This window comes from Belonocnema kinseyi, chromosome 3 (genome assembly GCF_010883055.1).
Source record: "Belonocnema kinseyi isolate 2016_QV_RU_SX_M_011 chromosome 3, B_treatae_v1, whole genome shotgun sequence".
NCBI classification, from domain to species: Eukaryota; Metazoa; Arthropoda; class Insecta; order Hymenoptera; family Cynipidae; genus Belonocnema; species Belonocnema kinseyi.
The window spans coordinates 26,061,558-26,077,121 of NC_046659.1; the positions used below are offsets into that span (position 1 = coordinate 26,061,558).

The 15,564-nt window shown below is 33.3% G+C and overlaps 1 protein-coding gene across 3 annotated transcripts in view; it reads left to right on the plus strand.

Annotated features, from left to right (window-relative positions):
• The window catches only part of LOC117170373 (zinc finger MYM-type protein 3), a 212,376-nt gene extending 199,120 nt beyond the window's left edge, over nucleotides 1-13,256 (plus strand). For 2 of the 3 annotated variants that reach the window (XM_033357129.1, XM_033357128.1), the window contains 6 exons: nucleotides 74-260; nucleotides 397-522; nucleotides 725-846; nucleotides 931-1,078; nucleotides 11,718-11,817; nucleotides 11,978-12,152. In XM_033357129.1, coding sequence (XP_033213020.1) covers nucleotides 74-260; nucleotides 397-522; nucleotides 725-846; nucleotides 931-1,078; nucleotides 11,718-11,817; nucleotides 11,978-12,152 — 858 coding nt within the window. Of the gene's footprint in view, nucleotides 1-73; nucleotides 261-396; nucleotides 523-724; nucleotides 847-930; nucleotides 1,079-11,717; nucleotides 11,818-11,977 lie in introns of all 3 variants that reach the window. The other variant, XM_033357127.1, reaches the window with a different exon arrangement.
• Nucleotides 13,257-15,564: the final 2,308 nt, after the last annotated feature.

Genomic DNA, 15,564 nt, shown 5'->3' on the forward strand with positions numbered 1-15,564 from the left:
TATAGCTTATTCTTATTTCTGTATTTTTTCTTTTCCTTGTGGAAATAATATTTATACCTATATATTTATACAGGTTGTTACCAAGAACGCTGAATTGGAAAAGCAAAATACATCAACGCGAAAGGTTAAACAGTTCAAAACAGATCTTCTGCAACTGACAGCAGATGAATTAAACTATTCTTTGTGTTTGTTCGTCAAAGAAGTTAGAAAACCAAATGGAGCCGAATATGCCCCAGATACAATATACTACTTATGCTTGGGTACATTTTTATATGTTTATACTGATTGCATACATAATTATTAAATATATATCAATGTAATGATATAGTAGTCTATATTCAATAATTTTTATCATTTATGTGATGTAAAATAAGTACACATTATATATTTTTTCAGGAATACAACAATACTTGTTCGAAAATAACAGAATAGACAATATCTTCACTGATTCATATTATGAAAAGTTTACGGATTGCTTAAACGAAGTTGCAAAAAAGTTTTCAATCCTTTACAATGATGCACGTAAGTATCTTGGATAATAATTTCATATTATCAGGTCATAATAAAGTTCTGTATTTTGTGTCACTTAAATTCAGCTTTCCTATTTCATTATTAGAAATCTATGAAAAGAGACCCAGTAATCGGCAGGTGCCTAGTCATCAAATGGCAATTACTAAGTCTATTATCTTCTCTGAAATTATGACCTAAATTTATGTTTTTTCAGAGTACATTGTTACGAGAGTGGAAGAGGAGCATTTATGGGAATGTAAGCAATTAGGAGCACATTCACCACATGTATTACTGAGTACACTTATGTTCTTCAACACGAAACATTTTAATTTAGTGGTAAGTATTAAAATATCAACTCGTTAGAAAACTGCAACTATAATTTTTAAATTTACTGTATTAAATTTATAATAAACTTTACAGACAGTAGAAGAACACATGCAATTGTCATTTTCACACATAATGAAACACTGGAAAAGAAATCCATCGGCACAGCCTGCAGCAATTGCAGGAAAAGTTCCAGGCTCAAGAAACGTGTTGTTGCGTTTCTATCCCCCTCAATCTGCTTTAGGTTTGTATTTAAATAAATCAATTTTTAAGCGTGATTAAACTAAATGTCTCTAGTTTGATCAAGAAATCGACTGCTCTTAACGAGAATATAAGTGCAACACCAGCTTCCTCTATCGGTGGCATGCAGCTTAATGCGCCGTGTTCCAAAGATATTTGATATGATACCGCAATCTTACAAACGAAGTGATGACGAATGTTAATATGTTTAGTTCGCCCATGATATATAGCAGGCCTGTCCACTGAGGGCTAATTGAGTCTATATTGTTCAAATGTCATATCTATTGAAATAAACTTTTACAAAGAGTGTTAAATAGAGAATTTTATCAATCCGAGGTGTTAATGTGGAATTTCATAATAAAAGTGATACTGACATATAATGCATAGATTGCGATAACAAATTTAATATTCTGTTCAGAAAAAAAGAGAAACTGCAAACCCGAATTCTCACATTTCTTAAAAAGGGTACATAAAGGTGAACGTAAAAAATTCATCTATTTCAGAGAATATTTATTCGGTGGGTTTTTAAAATCGGCCTTAATTTGTGGTTTTTTATAGAATTTTTAGTATTTCACAAAATCATAAACTTGCTTCCGAGATATCAGTATACTGCATATATTAGCAAAATTAATTAGCGTGTTTTAAATTGTAACCAAGTTTTACCCAACATTTTATGCACCAATTTTATTGTTATGGTTATATCAAAAAATCAAATGCTGAAAAAATCTTTTTACTAAGGATTTTTGATATAAGGTTTAACGTTTTAAGATTTTTTTCAGAATAAACATATTTTCCATAAAACATGGCTTGGAAGATTTATTCTCAAATTTCTTCAAAAAACATATATACCTTCCTCATTTGCAAGACTTCTGCATTCTTTTGCTGCTAATATATTTATTATTTAAATTCTAAATTACTTCATTTTATTTTAAATCGGTCGCCCTAAGATACCTTCCGAGATACTACGTATCTGCAGCACTGGATACCTCCCTTCCATTTCAGAGATCGGCCAGCACCCCGAAGCTCTGAAGCTGAGTGGAGCACTAGTGGTGGAACTTGAACATGTGGCGGATGAGTCGATTTGCCCTCAATGGACATGCCTGATATACAGAATTAGTTGCTATATCTAAAGGATATTACACCCTGTATGTTAAAGAAAAATGGAGTTACGTTATTTCAAAATTATTTCACTAAAGTCAAAAAAGAAAAGTTAATTGATTGACCGTGCTGGCAACTTTGAGGAAAGGGGATGGGTTAAATAAATAAAGAACGCCTAGGCCACGTTTAATAGGTACTAAAAAATCAGAAAGATCACACTTATTAAAGGAATACAAACACTGTTTCGATAGCACGCGTCGAGATTTTGTTACAAACGGTATTGCTTCCCACATTCTTGCCATTTTAGTTTTTAAAACCCGAAAAAACGAAAGGAAGACGTTCAATTTCGATATGCTTTACATTACAATTTTTGGAGGTTATGAGAGCACATTCATTTGCATAATTTTAGTTTCGAAATAATTCCAGTAATCAGGCGAGAAGCAACTTCGGAAAAGACACCCCCGGCACATATAAGAGGTGGCGAAGCTTTATGGTCGGAACACGTGGGTGTCATTCTCTTTTGAATTTCGAATTTGACAATGTAAAAGCCCGTGCTATCATTAAGCGTCCGGAGATTTCGCCGGAGTTGACATGATCCAATTCATTGTCTTTTTTAATTTATGCCGTTCCGAAGGCTAATTTTGCCTATATTTGTCGTCCCTTTTTCCGGTATGTACCTTCTGTCGCGACCAGAAGAACAAGAATGGCATTTCGTCATTACAGAGGAGACATGCGAGAACTGACATTTACAGTTCGAAGTCGTCGCCCAACCATTGATTGAAAACGGTTTTAGTGGCGCCTTCGGTAAGAGATATTCATTTGGAAGAGAATTTATTCTTACCCGACATGCATGGGGCCTCGTGCCCGCTTGCGACTCTGTTGTTCGGTGTTCTCGGCCGTACGTATTGTGGCGCCCTCCAGTCGGTTTGAGCGGGAAAAGTTTTTGTCTAATTTTTTGCAGACGTCATCTACGTAGAATTCTCTTTTGACGTTCAAAACCGGGTTTTCGGAAATTTTTCCTATTTTTTTTTTTGCATTATTCGAAAACGTAAGTACAATAGCAGTGAAGCTTAGTGTTAGTTATCTCTGCGCTTTGCTGCGTGACGTTGACCCTTGGCCAAACGTTCTAAGCAGATTCCTCGCTGTGAGTCGAATCATCTGGAACGAATGACCCTTTCGTTTTTATGATATTAAGGCCTGTTACAGAAACTGAATTTATGAAAGCAAGGCTTAATTCAATCTTGATTAGCTGAATTAATTTTATTTGTTTGATTAGCAAAAAGTGAAGAAAAGATTGATGAAAATCGTTTCATATTTGCAGCACTAAACTTCAGTTTAAAACTACTGATTCATCTAGGAAGCCTCAGTAGTTCAAATGCTAAGCCTCACAAAAATAAATTTACAGTTTTGTACTAAACATTGTGAGAAATGCTCACTGAAGCAATTACTAAACAACTTCGCAATATTTCAGTAGGGCTAAACTATGCTGCATTTGATATGAATTGGATAGCTTTTTGCAGTAAGAATGTTGACTGCTCTATGTAGCACTGCAGTATGTCGTTTCCAAGATTTTGGTTCTGTTTTTTAGAAGGAAATTGGATTTCTAAGCACCATTCAATTTTGAAATCAAATTAATCGCATTTTTAGTGTCTACATTCTAAAACGAAAAATATGTTTACTGCGTTTTCTATTAATACTAGGGGATTTGTGTAAAATTTAAACTGCTTTGTTTTCTAAAAACGAATTAAAAGATTTATCGTAGTTTTCAGAAAGTATAATAATACATTAAACCAAATTAAAATGATAGTATATTAAATCACAAGTAGGGTTAGGCACGTCTTTACCACTGGGAGTTCGATGTTCACAGGGCGAGCAGTAGAACCATGACCATATGGCATGGTTTATTCTCGTCGCCCTGTGAACATTTAATTCAACCGTAAGTAGGTGTGTAACCCTACGATGGCCAGTTCATATTGTGTGTGCGCGTGTGCGTTCATGTATTTCTACAGTAAATTATTGAAATAGGTATATTGTGCGTTATTCATTGGCCATTTGTTGAACTAATTAGCTGACTGTGCAGTGGCGTTTGGAACTAATTAGCTGCTGCTAGCTGGATGGTACGGTAAAGGGCTATCTTAACGCTCACTTTTCTGGGGGCGTAATAGGCTCATAACATGGTGGCTTCAAGTAAATAATAATTAAATGAATATTATGTACTTATTTCAAATTGTTATTGAAAGTTGAGTTTTTTTCCTTTGAAAATATAAAGGCATGTTTCAAAGCATATTTTAAGTGGATTATTAATAACTTTTAGTAAATAGTCTTGATTTTGACTAAAATGTAATAATTTTCGTATACAAATCAATATGTTACCGAGTGAAAATTTCAGCTATTTTAAAAATCAGCAAGTAAAATTTTGAACCTTCTCTTAAACCTTTTTCGATGTAAGCACTTCATCCTAGAATTTGTTTGAAAATTCTATTACATCATGGAAATGGATGAAGCGGCAGCAGGGATCTAAATTCACAACGTTTCAGCAACAACCCTTATATCCTTTGGAAATCCCTTCAACTGTCGTTGTCTTTCGATTCAGTTTTTTATGTGCGGAATTTCTAAATGTGGAATATATCAAATCTTACTAATAATTAATTCAAAACGTTAAAAATTGGTAGAGGGTAACATTTTTAAAAAATATTGATCATTACGTAATTACTAAGTTACCTTTCCAAATAAAATCAAATTATTTAGCACTAAATAAGAGTGTTCTAGTAAAATCAGCCAACCAATCGAACTAAATTTAAGATTAAGAACAATTAATCGAAGTCGGGCCAGTCTACTTTAATCGCCCACCTGTCTTCATTTTATTATCTGTGATTACATTCTTGCTCAAAGCAAAAGAACAGATGCAGCTGTTACAGCAGTTGAGTCCCTGATCCGCTTTATTGTACTAATTTAAATTTATGTACAGAGAAAATTTATTCCCTAAACAGTGTCACAATAATCGAATAAATTCCAATTTTATAGTATTGTCTCAATTTTAATTTCTATAACTGATTTTAATCAACCATAAGGAAGTCCAGGTTTTTTCATTGAATACATTGTAAATGTAACATTTAATTTATGCTTCAAAATGCTTAAATTAATAAATGTTCAACTAAAGGGGAAAAATATATAACTAAAGCAGCAATATTTATCTTGGATCTGACCACAAATATTGTTAGAAACAAACCAAAGGTATTGGCAAAATCTTTGAAATAGGAATTTTCAGGATAATCTGATTTACTATTATTATTAATGAATCGTATTTTTAAATCGCTGAACAAATATATTATATAGTTGACATTAAAATGTTAACATTCGGAATAAAGCGTTAAATTAATGGGAATAATGTTCACAGAGGTTTGGAAATTAGAATTTATAATTCACATAACAATTTGTGATAAAACTATATCAAGATTAAAAAGACCTACTTAAAATGAAATTAAGTGGAATTCATAGCAGTTACTTTCGCTGATTTGAGTTTTCATCATTTTTCTATTTGAACTAAAAAATTTTCTTTGTAGCTGAATAAAATATTTACATCTCATATTTGTAACCCGTTTTTGTTATTTAAATACATTTTAACCTTCTTTAAATTGTCATTATTTTCAATTTTCAATTGAGGTGCTGGATCGAATAAGTGCACATTAAATTTATTTCGCTTTTGAAAACCATATTGAATTATAATTTTTGGAGGCTATATCCAGATGTGAAATTTTATTGTGCTTTTTTTTTTTCTAGAAAAAAATTGTCTTTTTTGAAAAATATATTTTAATTCGTTTTCACTTAAACTCGTGCTCTGTCAGCCGGTCGAAAGTACGTTTACTAATTACATTTTTAATTATTATACAATGATATCACGGAACGCAGTCCATGTGCCCTCTATATCTTTGTTGCTTATAAGCGCCTCCCAAGTTGCACTATCTATGCATTCGTTAATCTTATTCTGAAAATCATACCGAACTTGCGGTTTCTGTAGATTTTTAATTTTTATTCGTGTTTGTTTCGTTGTCTTGCTTCTATTTTTTCTCCATCCCAGACCTCAGTTTATCTTGGAAACCAGAAGGTAATGATCAGTATCGCATTCAGAACCTCTCATGCCCTTTATAGCTTTGACTAGCTCTCTTAGTCGTTCATCCGCACTAAGAAAGTAACATATCGCCGGTGCTCATGAAAAAAAACCTGTAAAATAAGGCCATGAAGAAAAAACTTTTTCAAAGACGCCGTGAAAAAAAATGGTTCATTAGGTCGCTGTGAAAAAATACATTATTTTAAAACGCCACGAAGAAGAACACATATCAGTAACAGGCTACGAAAAAATATATATTTTGGTAAATGCTGAGAAAAAACCTTATTCCTATAAGCGCCGTGAAAACAGATCTTACTCATGAAAAAACCGCGAAAAAAAACCTTATTTGTGAAAAAGCCGTGAAAAAATACCGTATTTGTTAAAACTTTTAAATAAACTGATTTATTACGAAAAAACTATAATAATCATTTTCCCTTTAAAAAAGTATTATTGGTGGACTATGTTTAGAATAACAGGTACCTATCAAGTTAAAATCGTGTATTTTACACTGCCAGCCGCTTACTGTCTGATTTTAAGTGTTGTTTATACATGTATGTTTAATACAGAGCGCGTGGATCTATAGATATTGATAAAAACATAGTTTATAATAGGAAAGAGGAGAAAAGTACTGGGCGGATAGCGCTGGGCCGGATAGGCTGGGCGGAAATAATGAAAATTCACTGCAATTTTCTAAACTTCTTTATATTTTTAAACAATCATAAATATTATAAATTATAAATTTTCAGTTATAATGAAATACGCACTTTTAAACTTTAATTATGCAGTGACAAAAATATTTATCTTGTGAATATTTTAACAAATCAAGTATTGCTTAACAATTTTTATGAACTTTGCCATATTTATGGACTTAACAGTATTTATGAACTTTTGTTCAGTCAAATAATTAATATGTAAATTATTATATCCACTGTTTGCTATTGTAATAATTGTGTTTCCTAAAATATGTTTTTTTATTATGGCCATTCAATGATGCGGGGGTTTTTCACAGTATTTATACAAGACGTGTTTCTTTCACTGCGTTTACCAATATGTAGTTTTTCTACAGTGTTTATTGAGATATATTTTTGTTCATCGCATTTTATAGAGATGAGTTTTTTTTCATGGCGTTATGATAAGTGTTTTTTCACAGAGATATAATTTACGGACTCGTTCTCCTAAGCACCGGCGATGTACTGTGACTATTTTCTTTAGACCAGGTGTACATGTGGATCATTTTATACCTAAACCAATTATTTGTAAAAAATAGGCTTTTTTCTAAGCACAATCCAACTAATCTGTCTCCGTTGTAGTTTGTTCTTAGATCCCCAAAATTACCTAGTACTCTTTCTGTCTTCTGATATTGGATGCCCACCCATCCTTTCATTTCTCATGATTCCTCATTTCATTATAACCGACAGCAGTCTGGGAGATACGAAATCATAATCTACGAGATGCTGCTTGGCTCTTCCATTTATAATCAGACCTACTCCTTTCTACCATGTGATTCACTATCTACGCCTGACCATATTTCAAATTCCCCTTTCAACACCAGATTTTCTATGTCTCTACTTTCGTATCCCTTTTTCTTTGTTTCAGGTACACATAAGATATCTACTTTTCTAACGTGCATAGTTTCTCATAATTCTTTTACCTTGAGACAATTCACCCCTCTATCATTCCAAGTACCTAGTCTTTATTCATCGCCTGAAACTTGACCTTAGATTTTCCGTGTGCATGACTTTTGTCAATAAAAGTTTTAGTTCTTTCCGAAGTTATTTTATTGTTTGTATTATTCATTGTTTAAATTGCACGCCTAACTACCAGCTTTATAATATAAGCTTATTTTTCGAGGTGAAATCATGTCCAAGTTAAGTATTGATTCGTCATATGGTAGAGCGTCTAGTTATAACGTCTATCCCACCACGTCAGTTAATAAGGGGGAGGCAGGACTGGTATTGAGTGAGTGGTCTTTGGTTGGTACTTTATACTGATGTCAGCAGTCTTCAGCAGCGTTGTGTTATATGGGAGTTTTATGACATTTTATCATTCATTTTATTTGCAATTGAAAAATCCTTGAAAATAAATGAAGTAGTAGAAGCTGTATTTAAATGCCATCTAAGGTTAAATAAAATTAAAATTTTATTGTTTACCATAATATTTTTTAATAATTGATAAAATTAACTTATCTTTTACATGGCTGTTGAATGTTCTCGATTTTCAGACCAGACTTTTAATTTTGCTGTAAAAACTTTAAAAAATCTTAACAATGCGAATGTAATAACCGAGAGCTCGTAAAAGACTAATTTTTAAAGGGCGGGAAAAGCAGTATTAGTGTCAAATTGGTTTTTTTTCTAGGTAACAGTCGTGTCGGCCATTTGAAAATTCTACGAAATCCCTTCAAGTTATTGAAATAAATTGAATTTTTAAAAATTCGAAAATGGTTTTAAAAGTCTCTAGGGGTCTTTCTATTTCCAGCGAAAAAATTGGATATGCCTTTATTCGATCCGGCAGCTGAATTTCAAGAGCATTATATGAAAATGATCATTTTAATCGCCTTCCTAAATGAATCAGTAGTTTGAAACTAAAGTTTAGTATAAATAATTAGTAAAGGAATTGGTCAACGATTTCGCAGAATTTCCTGACTAGAAAACTACTAATTCAGATTTAGGGAGTAGGTGTCAACTTTTTAGCACAGCTATACTTTTGTATGTACTCAAAATTTTCTTTATCACTTGATATATATGATTTTACTTTTTGTAACTGCCCTCAGTGTCATAAAAATGAAAGGGTAATTCGTTCCAGATAATTTGACTCGCAGCGGGGTATCTGCCTCAAACGCTTGACCAAGGGTCCACTGTCATGCGGCGAAAGCGCATAGATTGATAACACTGAGCGCCACTGTTAATTGTATTTAGTATGGTACTAAGTTTTCGCCCTTTTCTAAAAGGTGTCTCTGGAGATACCATTGTCGTGTTTGCTGAAACTATGATCCACGATTCTTTAAGGTTATGTGCGAGCTCTAAGACGCAGTAGTTGACATTCATTTTCAGATGAAAGGACATTTTACTTTTCCTTGTCAAAAATTTCAACTATATTAAAAAAAAGCAGAATTTTCGGGAAGTTCTTCACCTTTCTCCGGAAAGAACTGACTGCATTGACCGAAACAGATAGAAATCTGAGGGGGCGATGTCTTGAGAGTAGTGCTATTGGGTTAGGATTTCCCATTTCACTTCTTACAGGTAATTTTTGACTGGTTTCGCAATATGGGGCCTCGCGTTGTCATGCAACAGAATCAACTTCTCGTGTCTGTTGTTTCTCTCTGGCCGGTTTTCTTTTAGAGCTGGCATATTCCAACATTGTGGTTGTTTAGAATTATCGCAATGGATCAATTTTTTCTCATAAGTGATTATTCGATGTAAAAAAACTCTTTCCTTTGTATCGAACGATGCATTTCAGCAGTACTTCCCGCGAATGCTGCTTTTTACATTCTCATCATTTATGATTGAGAAAGTATTAGAATTGTCCGAAATGTGACTATTCAAAGAATAACGAGAAATAGTATATGGTAGAAGGTTTAGATTTATTTGAGATTAAAAGATTGCAAGACAGTTTCATCGTGTGACGGTACAAAACAAAAGATGGACTCATTTTGTTATAAAAAAATTAGGACTCAACTCTAGCTTTTTTTTGTATGGAACCCAATAATTTCCAATAAAATGTCAAGTAGATAGTTATAGGGACGTGGGTTCCAGGGCTCTCGGATCGCTAATTTTCTACTTGAGAAGATGTGGGCCAAATTAAACTAGAGCTACTATAAAGTTATCAAGTTTTTGAAGAATTTGGCGACCCAATCCGAGAGTAATGATTGGAATGTAGGTGATCCGGTGCTAGGCAAATCGTCGTCACATATCAGCTAGACGATGCATCAGTGTTTTCTAGAGGATTAGCTGAGTAGGTGTTTTTATGTTGTTAGGTCGAGCTGAAAATTAGTGAAGGGAGTCAAAGGGCGTATTTCCTGCGAGAAAAATCATTTTTCTGTTTAAAGTGCGCATGCTGAGCGATATAAAATCATTTTTTCTGGTTGAAGTACGAATGCTCAGCGATAGAAATTATTTTTCTTATTCGGAATGCGCGGGTATATAATCAGTTTTCTTGCACAAATTCTCGCTGTAGACATATAATAACAAACAAAAAAACGCGTACTTTCGGGGCATGTGTTGCAAAAAGACTTTTTGGATGAGCTTCTTCGGATACATTTGGTTTAGACGTACTAATTGGAAAGTGGGGAAATGTCGGTTCGGATTGAAGTTGATATTGACGTACTGATAGAGATGGTTAATAAAGACATTTTGGATTAGCCTCGGTTTAATTCAGATTCGTCACAGAAATCGTAAGTATTGAAAGTTTGTTTCGGAATGATTCGGTTTGAAGTTTGTGTCGATGTGCAGTTTGAAACTCGGGTTAGGATTAGTTTCGTTTTCATTCGTCTTGAAAACACATGGATTGAAAGGGGCTGAAATCTTGTTTTTGATTCATATGATGTGGGGCTAATGATTGAATAGTGGGTTAGGACTAATTTGGGCTGAAGTTAGTGTTGGAGCACAGATTGATCCGGATAGAAAAGATTTTCTGGATCAGGCTCGCATTCATTCAAATTGTATTTGGAGTTTATACGCGGGTTGTAAAGGATTAAAAAGATTAGAAAACAGACTTCAGGTTGGTTCGTATTAATTTGTATTGGTTCAGAAACAGATTCCGAAACGATTCGAAATAGTTCAGATTGGTTCGACCATTTTTCACTGAGATATTGAACTTTAAATAAAAAAGGACCCTTTTGGCTTTGATCGACGATATCTTAGCAACCAATGGTCGCACCGAAAATTTAAGGGCTGTTCTGAAAACCAGAATAAACGTCCTACAATATTCTGCAGGAAAAAGGGTAATTTTTGGTTTTTCAGAACATCAACAGCTAAATGTCAAATGTTCATCAAACTATTAATGTTAAGTGTGCCTTTTACAGCTGAATAACTCCCAAAACCCCTGCGAAGTTACATTTCGATCTAACGAACCGTTTCCTTTTTGCAAACGGTTAAACTTTTAAAGGAATTAAAGGGTCATGTTTTTTGCGCTTTAACATGTCACACTACTTCTTAAAATTGCGCGGAACACGTGGCTCCGACTTTTTGTTGCCAAAAGATCTCAAACTAGAAACTTAAGTTTCAAAATACTATTTTTAAGACCTTGATACGACCATTTTTCACTAAGATACAGGATTCTGAAAAATCACTTAAAATTCGGAAAATTTTTGTAACCCTCTACTTTTGTTCATTAGTGTATCTAAATGTTTTAATAAAGTAGATTTGAAAATGTACGTCATTGTAAACCTCTATGAAGAAGGAAAGTGTCAGTCATATTTTACACCAGAATATATTTTCAGAAGCTAATTCGAGGAAAAAGAAGGTATACGAACAGCAAGAGAATGAGGAAAACCCGTTGAGATGCCCTGTCAAGTTATACGAATTTTATTTATCAAAGTGGTGGGTATTAATTATATTTACAGTACACAAACATTTATTGAAAAAAGCAAATTTTTATCAGAAATTCGGTGCAAAAAGATAAACATTTATTGTATTTTTTACCATAAAAAGAGCATGCTGATTTTTCAGTAAGAAGAATTAAAAGTCCCTTTTTTTTTAGTCCGGAGAGCGTAAAAACACGCAATGACGTATTTTACTTGCTACCTGAAAGAAGCTGCGTTCCAGATAGTCCAGTGTGGTACTCTACTTCACCTCTTGCAAAGGAGCATCTTGTGAAGATGTTGTATCGCATTAAGATGGTGAAAGAGATCAATATTGCTCTTTTGAACAGTTAACTTGCACATCCTACTCAAGGTCGCTGTCGCGGTCTTCCTTTTTAAAAAATCGTTTTCCACCTTGTCTTATGTTTCCATTCGGAGTGATGTTAGGAGGAATTAAGTGCATATTTCAACAATCGTTGAAACAGATTGAAGATACACTTTGTAAAGGAATTCTGATAACAGAAATTATCATATTCCTCGAATTCGACAAGGGAATAGATATGCATCGTCCTTGAAAGATTGATTTGCTAGCCGCTAAAACATTCAATTTTCATCACTATCCTAGAATATATGATAAATAGTTCAACCTCGGCATAAATACGTAAAGATGTTGAACAATTTATACTCATAAGTATATTTACTACGACGGTACTCTTAGTACGAAAAATTGTAATCCTTCATCAGACTTTCACTTGCGAATGTACAGTTGAAAACTTATTTAACGTTCAAAGATGAAAGATCTTTGAAAAATAATTGTAATCGTATTAAGTAATTTGAAATAATTGGTCGCTGTGAATTCACAAATATTCCTTTTTGTTTATCTCGATGGACGCAAATGCGTAAATCTTCTAAAAACAAAACAGATTAGCTTAATATAATTTCTATTAATATAAGAGCAAGACTTCAACATCAAGAATAGTTTCATGAAATAAATCTTATAACTAGACGTTATAAAAAAAAACTAGACTCATTTATTGTATTTGTTAATTCATCTATTTATTACAATATGGCCACACTAATTAGCAATCTTCACATGAAATGAATTTATAAATAATGTATTTAAGAAGTAATTCAAATTGATTTGTTTTAAATTCTTTAATACAAAACTGTCGATAATAGCGATGATTGCCATATAGTTTTTTAAATTGATATCAAATTAAAAAACAAAAATGACTTAAAAAATAGGAACCTAACATGTAAAAGAGAATTGTGTTCTTCGTACATTGTATGTTTCTTATCCAGTTCCAGAGAATTTGTAATGAATTTATAAGAGTTGTAAACCTTTATCCACCTATGTAGATGAATGCATGCCTTAAATGATACCCTTTTTATACGTCAAAATTTGAATATGTAAATGCTTACTAGACTAAGAAAATACAACAATTTGCTATTAAAAAACTACTTATTTTTTAACCGTATGCGTACTGTGACAAACGAGAAAATTTCGTTAAAGACAGTGAGGAGGTGACAATATCCTTAACCGGTTTTGAATTTAAAACCAAAATTCATCATTAAATTCGAAAGAGAATTTTCAGAGCTGATTTTTTAATTTTGGCTTATTGTTTTTTGTGTCAATACAGGGAGAAAAATTAAAATGTTTACCATTTTATTTTTTATATTTCCTTAAAGAGCTGAAGTAAGCTTTATATCAATTAAACAGTATAAGAAGACCCAATGCATGAAATCCTTTCATAAATGATTAAAAAATATTCATAAAAAAATGTTTTAAAATGTTTCGGAATTGTCTTTAAAGTGTTGATGAATCATGTAAGCTTATCGTTTGATAAAATTGTTTGTTACTGTTATAGGTAAATTCTATAAACAAATGCACTATCCGGACGTTTATTCAGAAAACTAAATTTTGTTTTCACTGAATTTAAGAATACAAATAAAAAATTCACAGCTAAAAAATAAGAATGGCTCATTGTCACTTGCATCGTTCGGTGTATCCTGGTAGTCCGTGACTGAGTGATGGCGGTACTTGGGAAGGGCATTAAGCCCACGAGTGAAACAGATTCCCGTGAAATGCCCTAGTTTTCCGATGACCACGAAATTCGATATAAGTATGACCGGGGAGTTTCAGGGACGCTGAACACGAATCTGGGATCAGATTTGGCAAATTCGTACACTAGAATCCCCCCTCCCCCCCCAATACCCCTAAATGTCCCAATTTGTACTGAGATCAATTGAAATTGGTTTTATCCGCCATCTTGTATTTTAAAAATTTGTTTTCAGAATCGTAATCAGGGACATAAAAAACCCCAAAATAAAGATGTTTAAATAAAAATGAGATACTTTTTTTGCGCTAGTATACTGGATTTCTCGTTAGTATACTGGATTTTCTCATCTTCTTGTCTTTCAATTTTTTGTGTCCTGGTTCTTTTGTTGTAATCTCCCTCGTAACATTTAAATAAAGAGTAGAACCGATTGAATGTTTGTTCTTCCTACTCTTCCTGCTTCCAATATTAGGTCGGTAGAGTTTTATTTCCTACAGCGCTCTTTTCCAGTGGGAAAAAAGGCACAAAATTTTCCCACCAACTTCTTTTGACGGGCGTCCTGAGGAAATTTTAAAAAGATGAAAAGATTTAAAGGATGTTCTAAAGATGTCAAATCACATAGCGTTCTAAGGACTTCTATAGGATATCCCGGTACGCAGTGAGTGCCTCTTCAGATTCTGGGTTGGGTTCTAGAGATAGCTGCGGGTTTTCTACCCCAGTTTTGTTTTCATTTAGCAGTTTTCTTACTTGTCAGTATGAGTGGTAATCTATTTCCTTCTGTGACACTACGAAGCTTTGGAGTGCTAACCATTTTAAGCCATATTTAAGTCATAACATTTTTAATATGTATATTAAGTTTACCTGTGTGAAACTATCGATATTTACCTTTTCTAATTTAAAATCATTTTTGTTCCATTTGCGAATGCTTTTGTCTTTAAGATGTTTTAGTTCGTAGATATTTCGGAAACCCTTTTCTTAATAATAAGTGCACCTTCATATTGATCGTAAAGTTTACCTGCCTTTTGATCCGCCTTATTTGACAGTTTGGTTACCCTTTTTAAAACCCGTCTCCTATTCTAAATTTTACCGATCTTCTTCAATTGTAACTGCTATCTTGTCTATTATTTTCCTGGTCTAAAATTTTCTGAACCTAATATGTTATAATTTGTCACCTCAATCAATTTATTCAGGCTTTGGAACTCTATTTCGCTATCTTTCTCTGCATTTTTTCAGAGGGACTGAAGTTCTAATTCACGACCTTTTAAAAACGCTGGGGTAAATTTTCTCGAACAGTTTTTACTAGTATTTATTTCGAACTTTAAATAGTCCATGTGCTCGTCCCAAGTGCAGCGATCATTTTATAAATCGGTTTTAATTGTTGGTTTGATTGTTCTATTATAACGCTCGGTTGGGTTTGCTTGGGTAAAGCATTTTGGCGTTGCCTTCTCTCATATACCGAATGTTCCTGTTAATTCCTTTAAAGTTTTATTTATGGTCGGACCAGTTCGAACAATAAGCTTTGAACCTCATGCAAAAAAGTCTTCCGCCTTACGTCTGTCATCCTTGCATCGTAACGGTTGTCTGCTGCCTGAGTTGTGTCGGACCATTCCGGAAGTTTTGTTTATTTTATTTTGTTTATTTATTTTTTAGTCCATGTCATTATTGGTGTGAAGAATCCGAAGTGTTTCCAACACGAAATGACTTCTTTG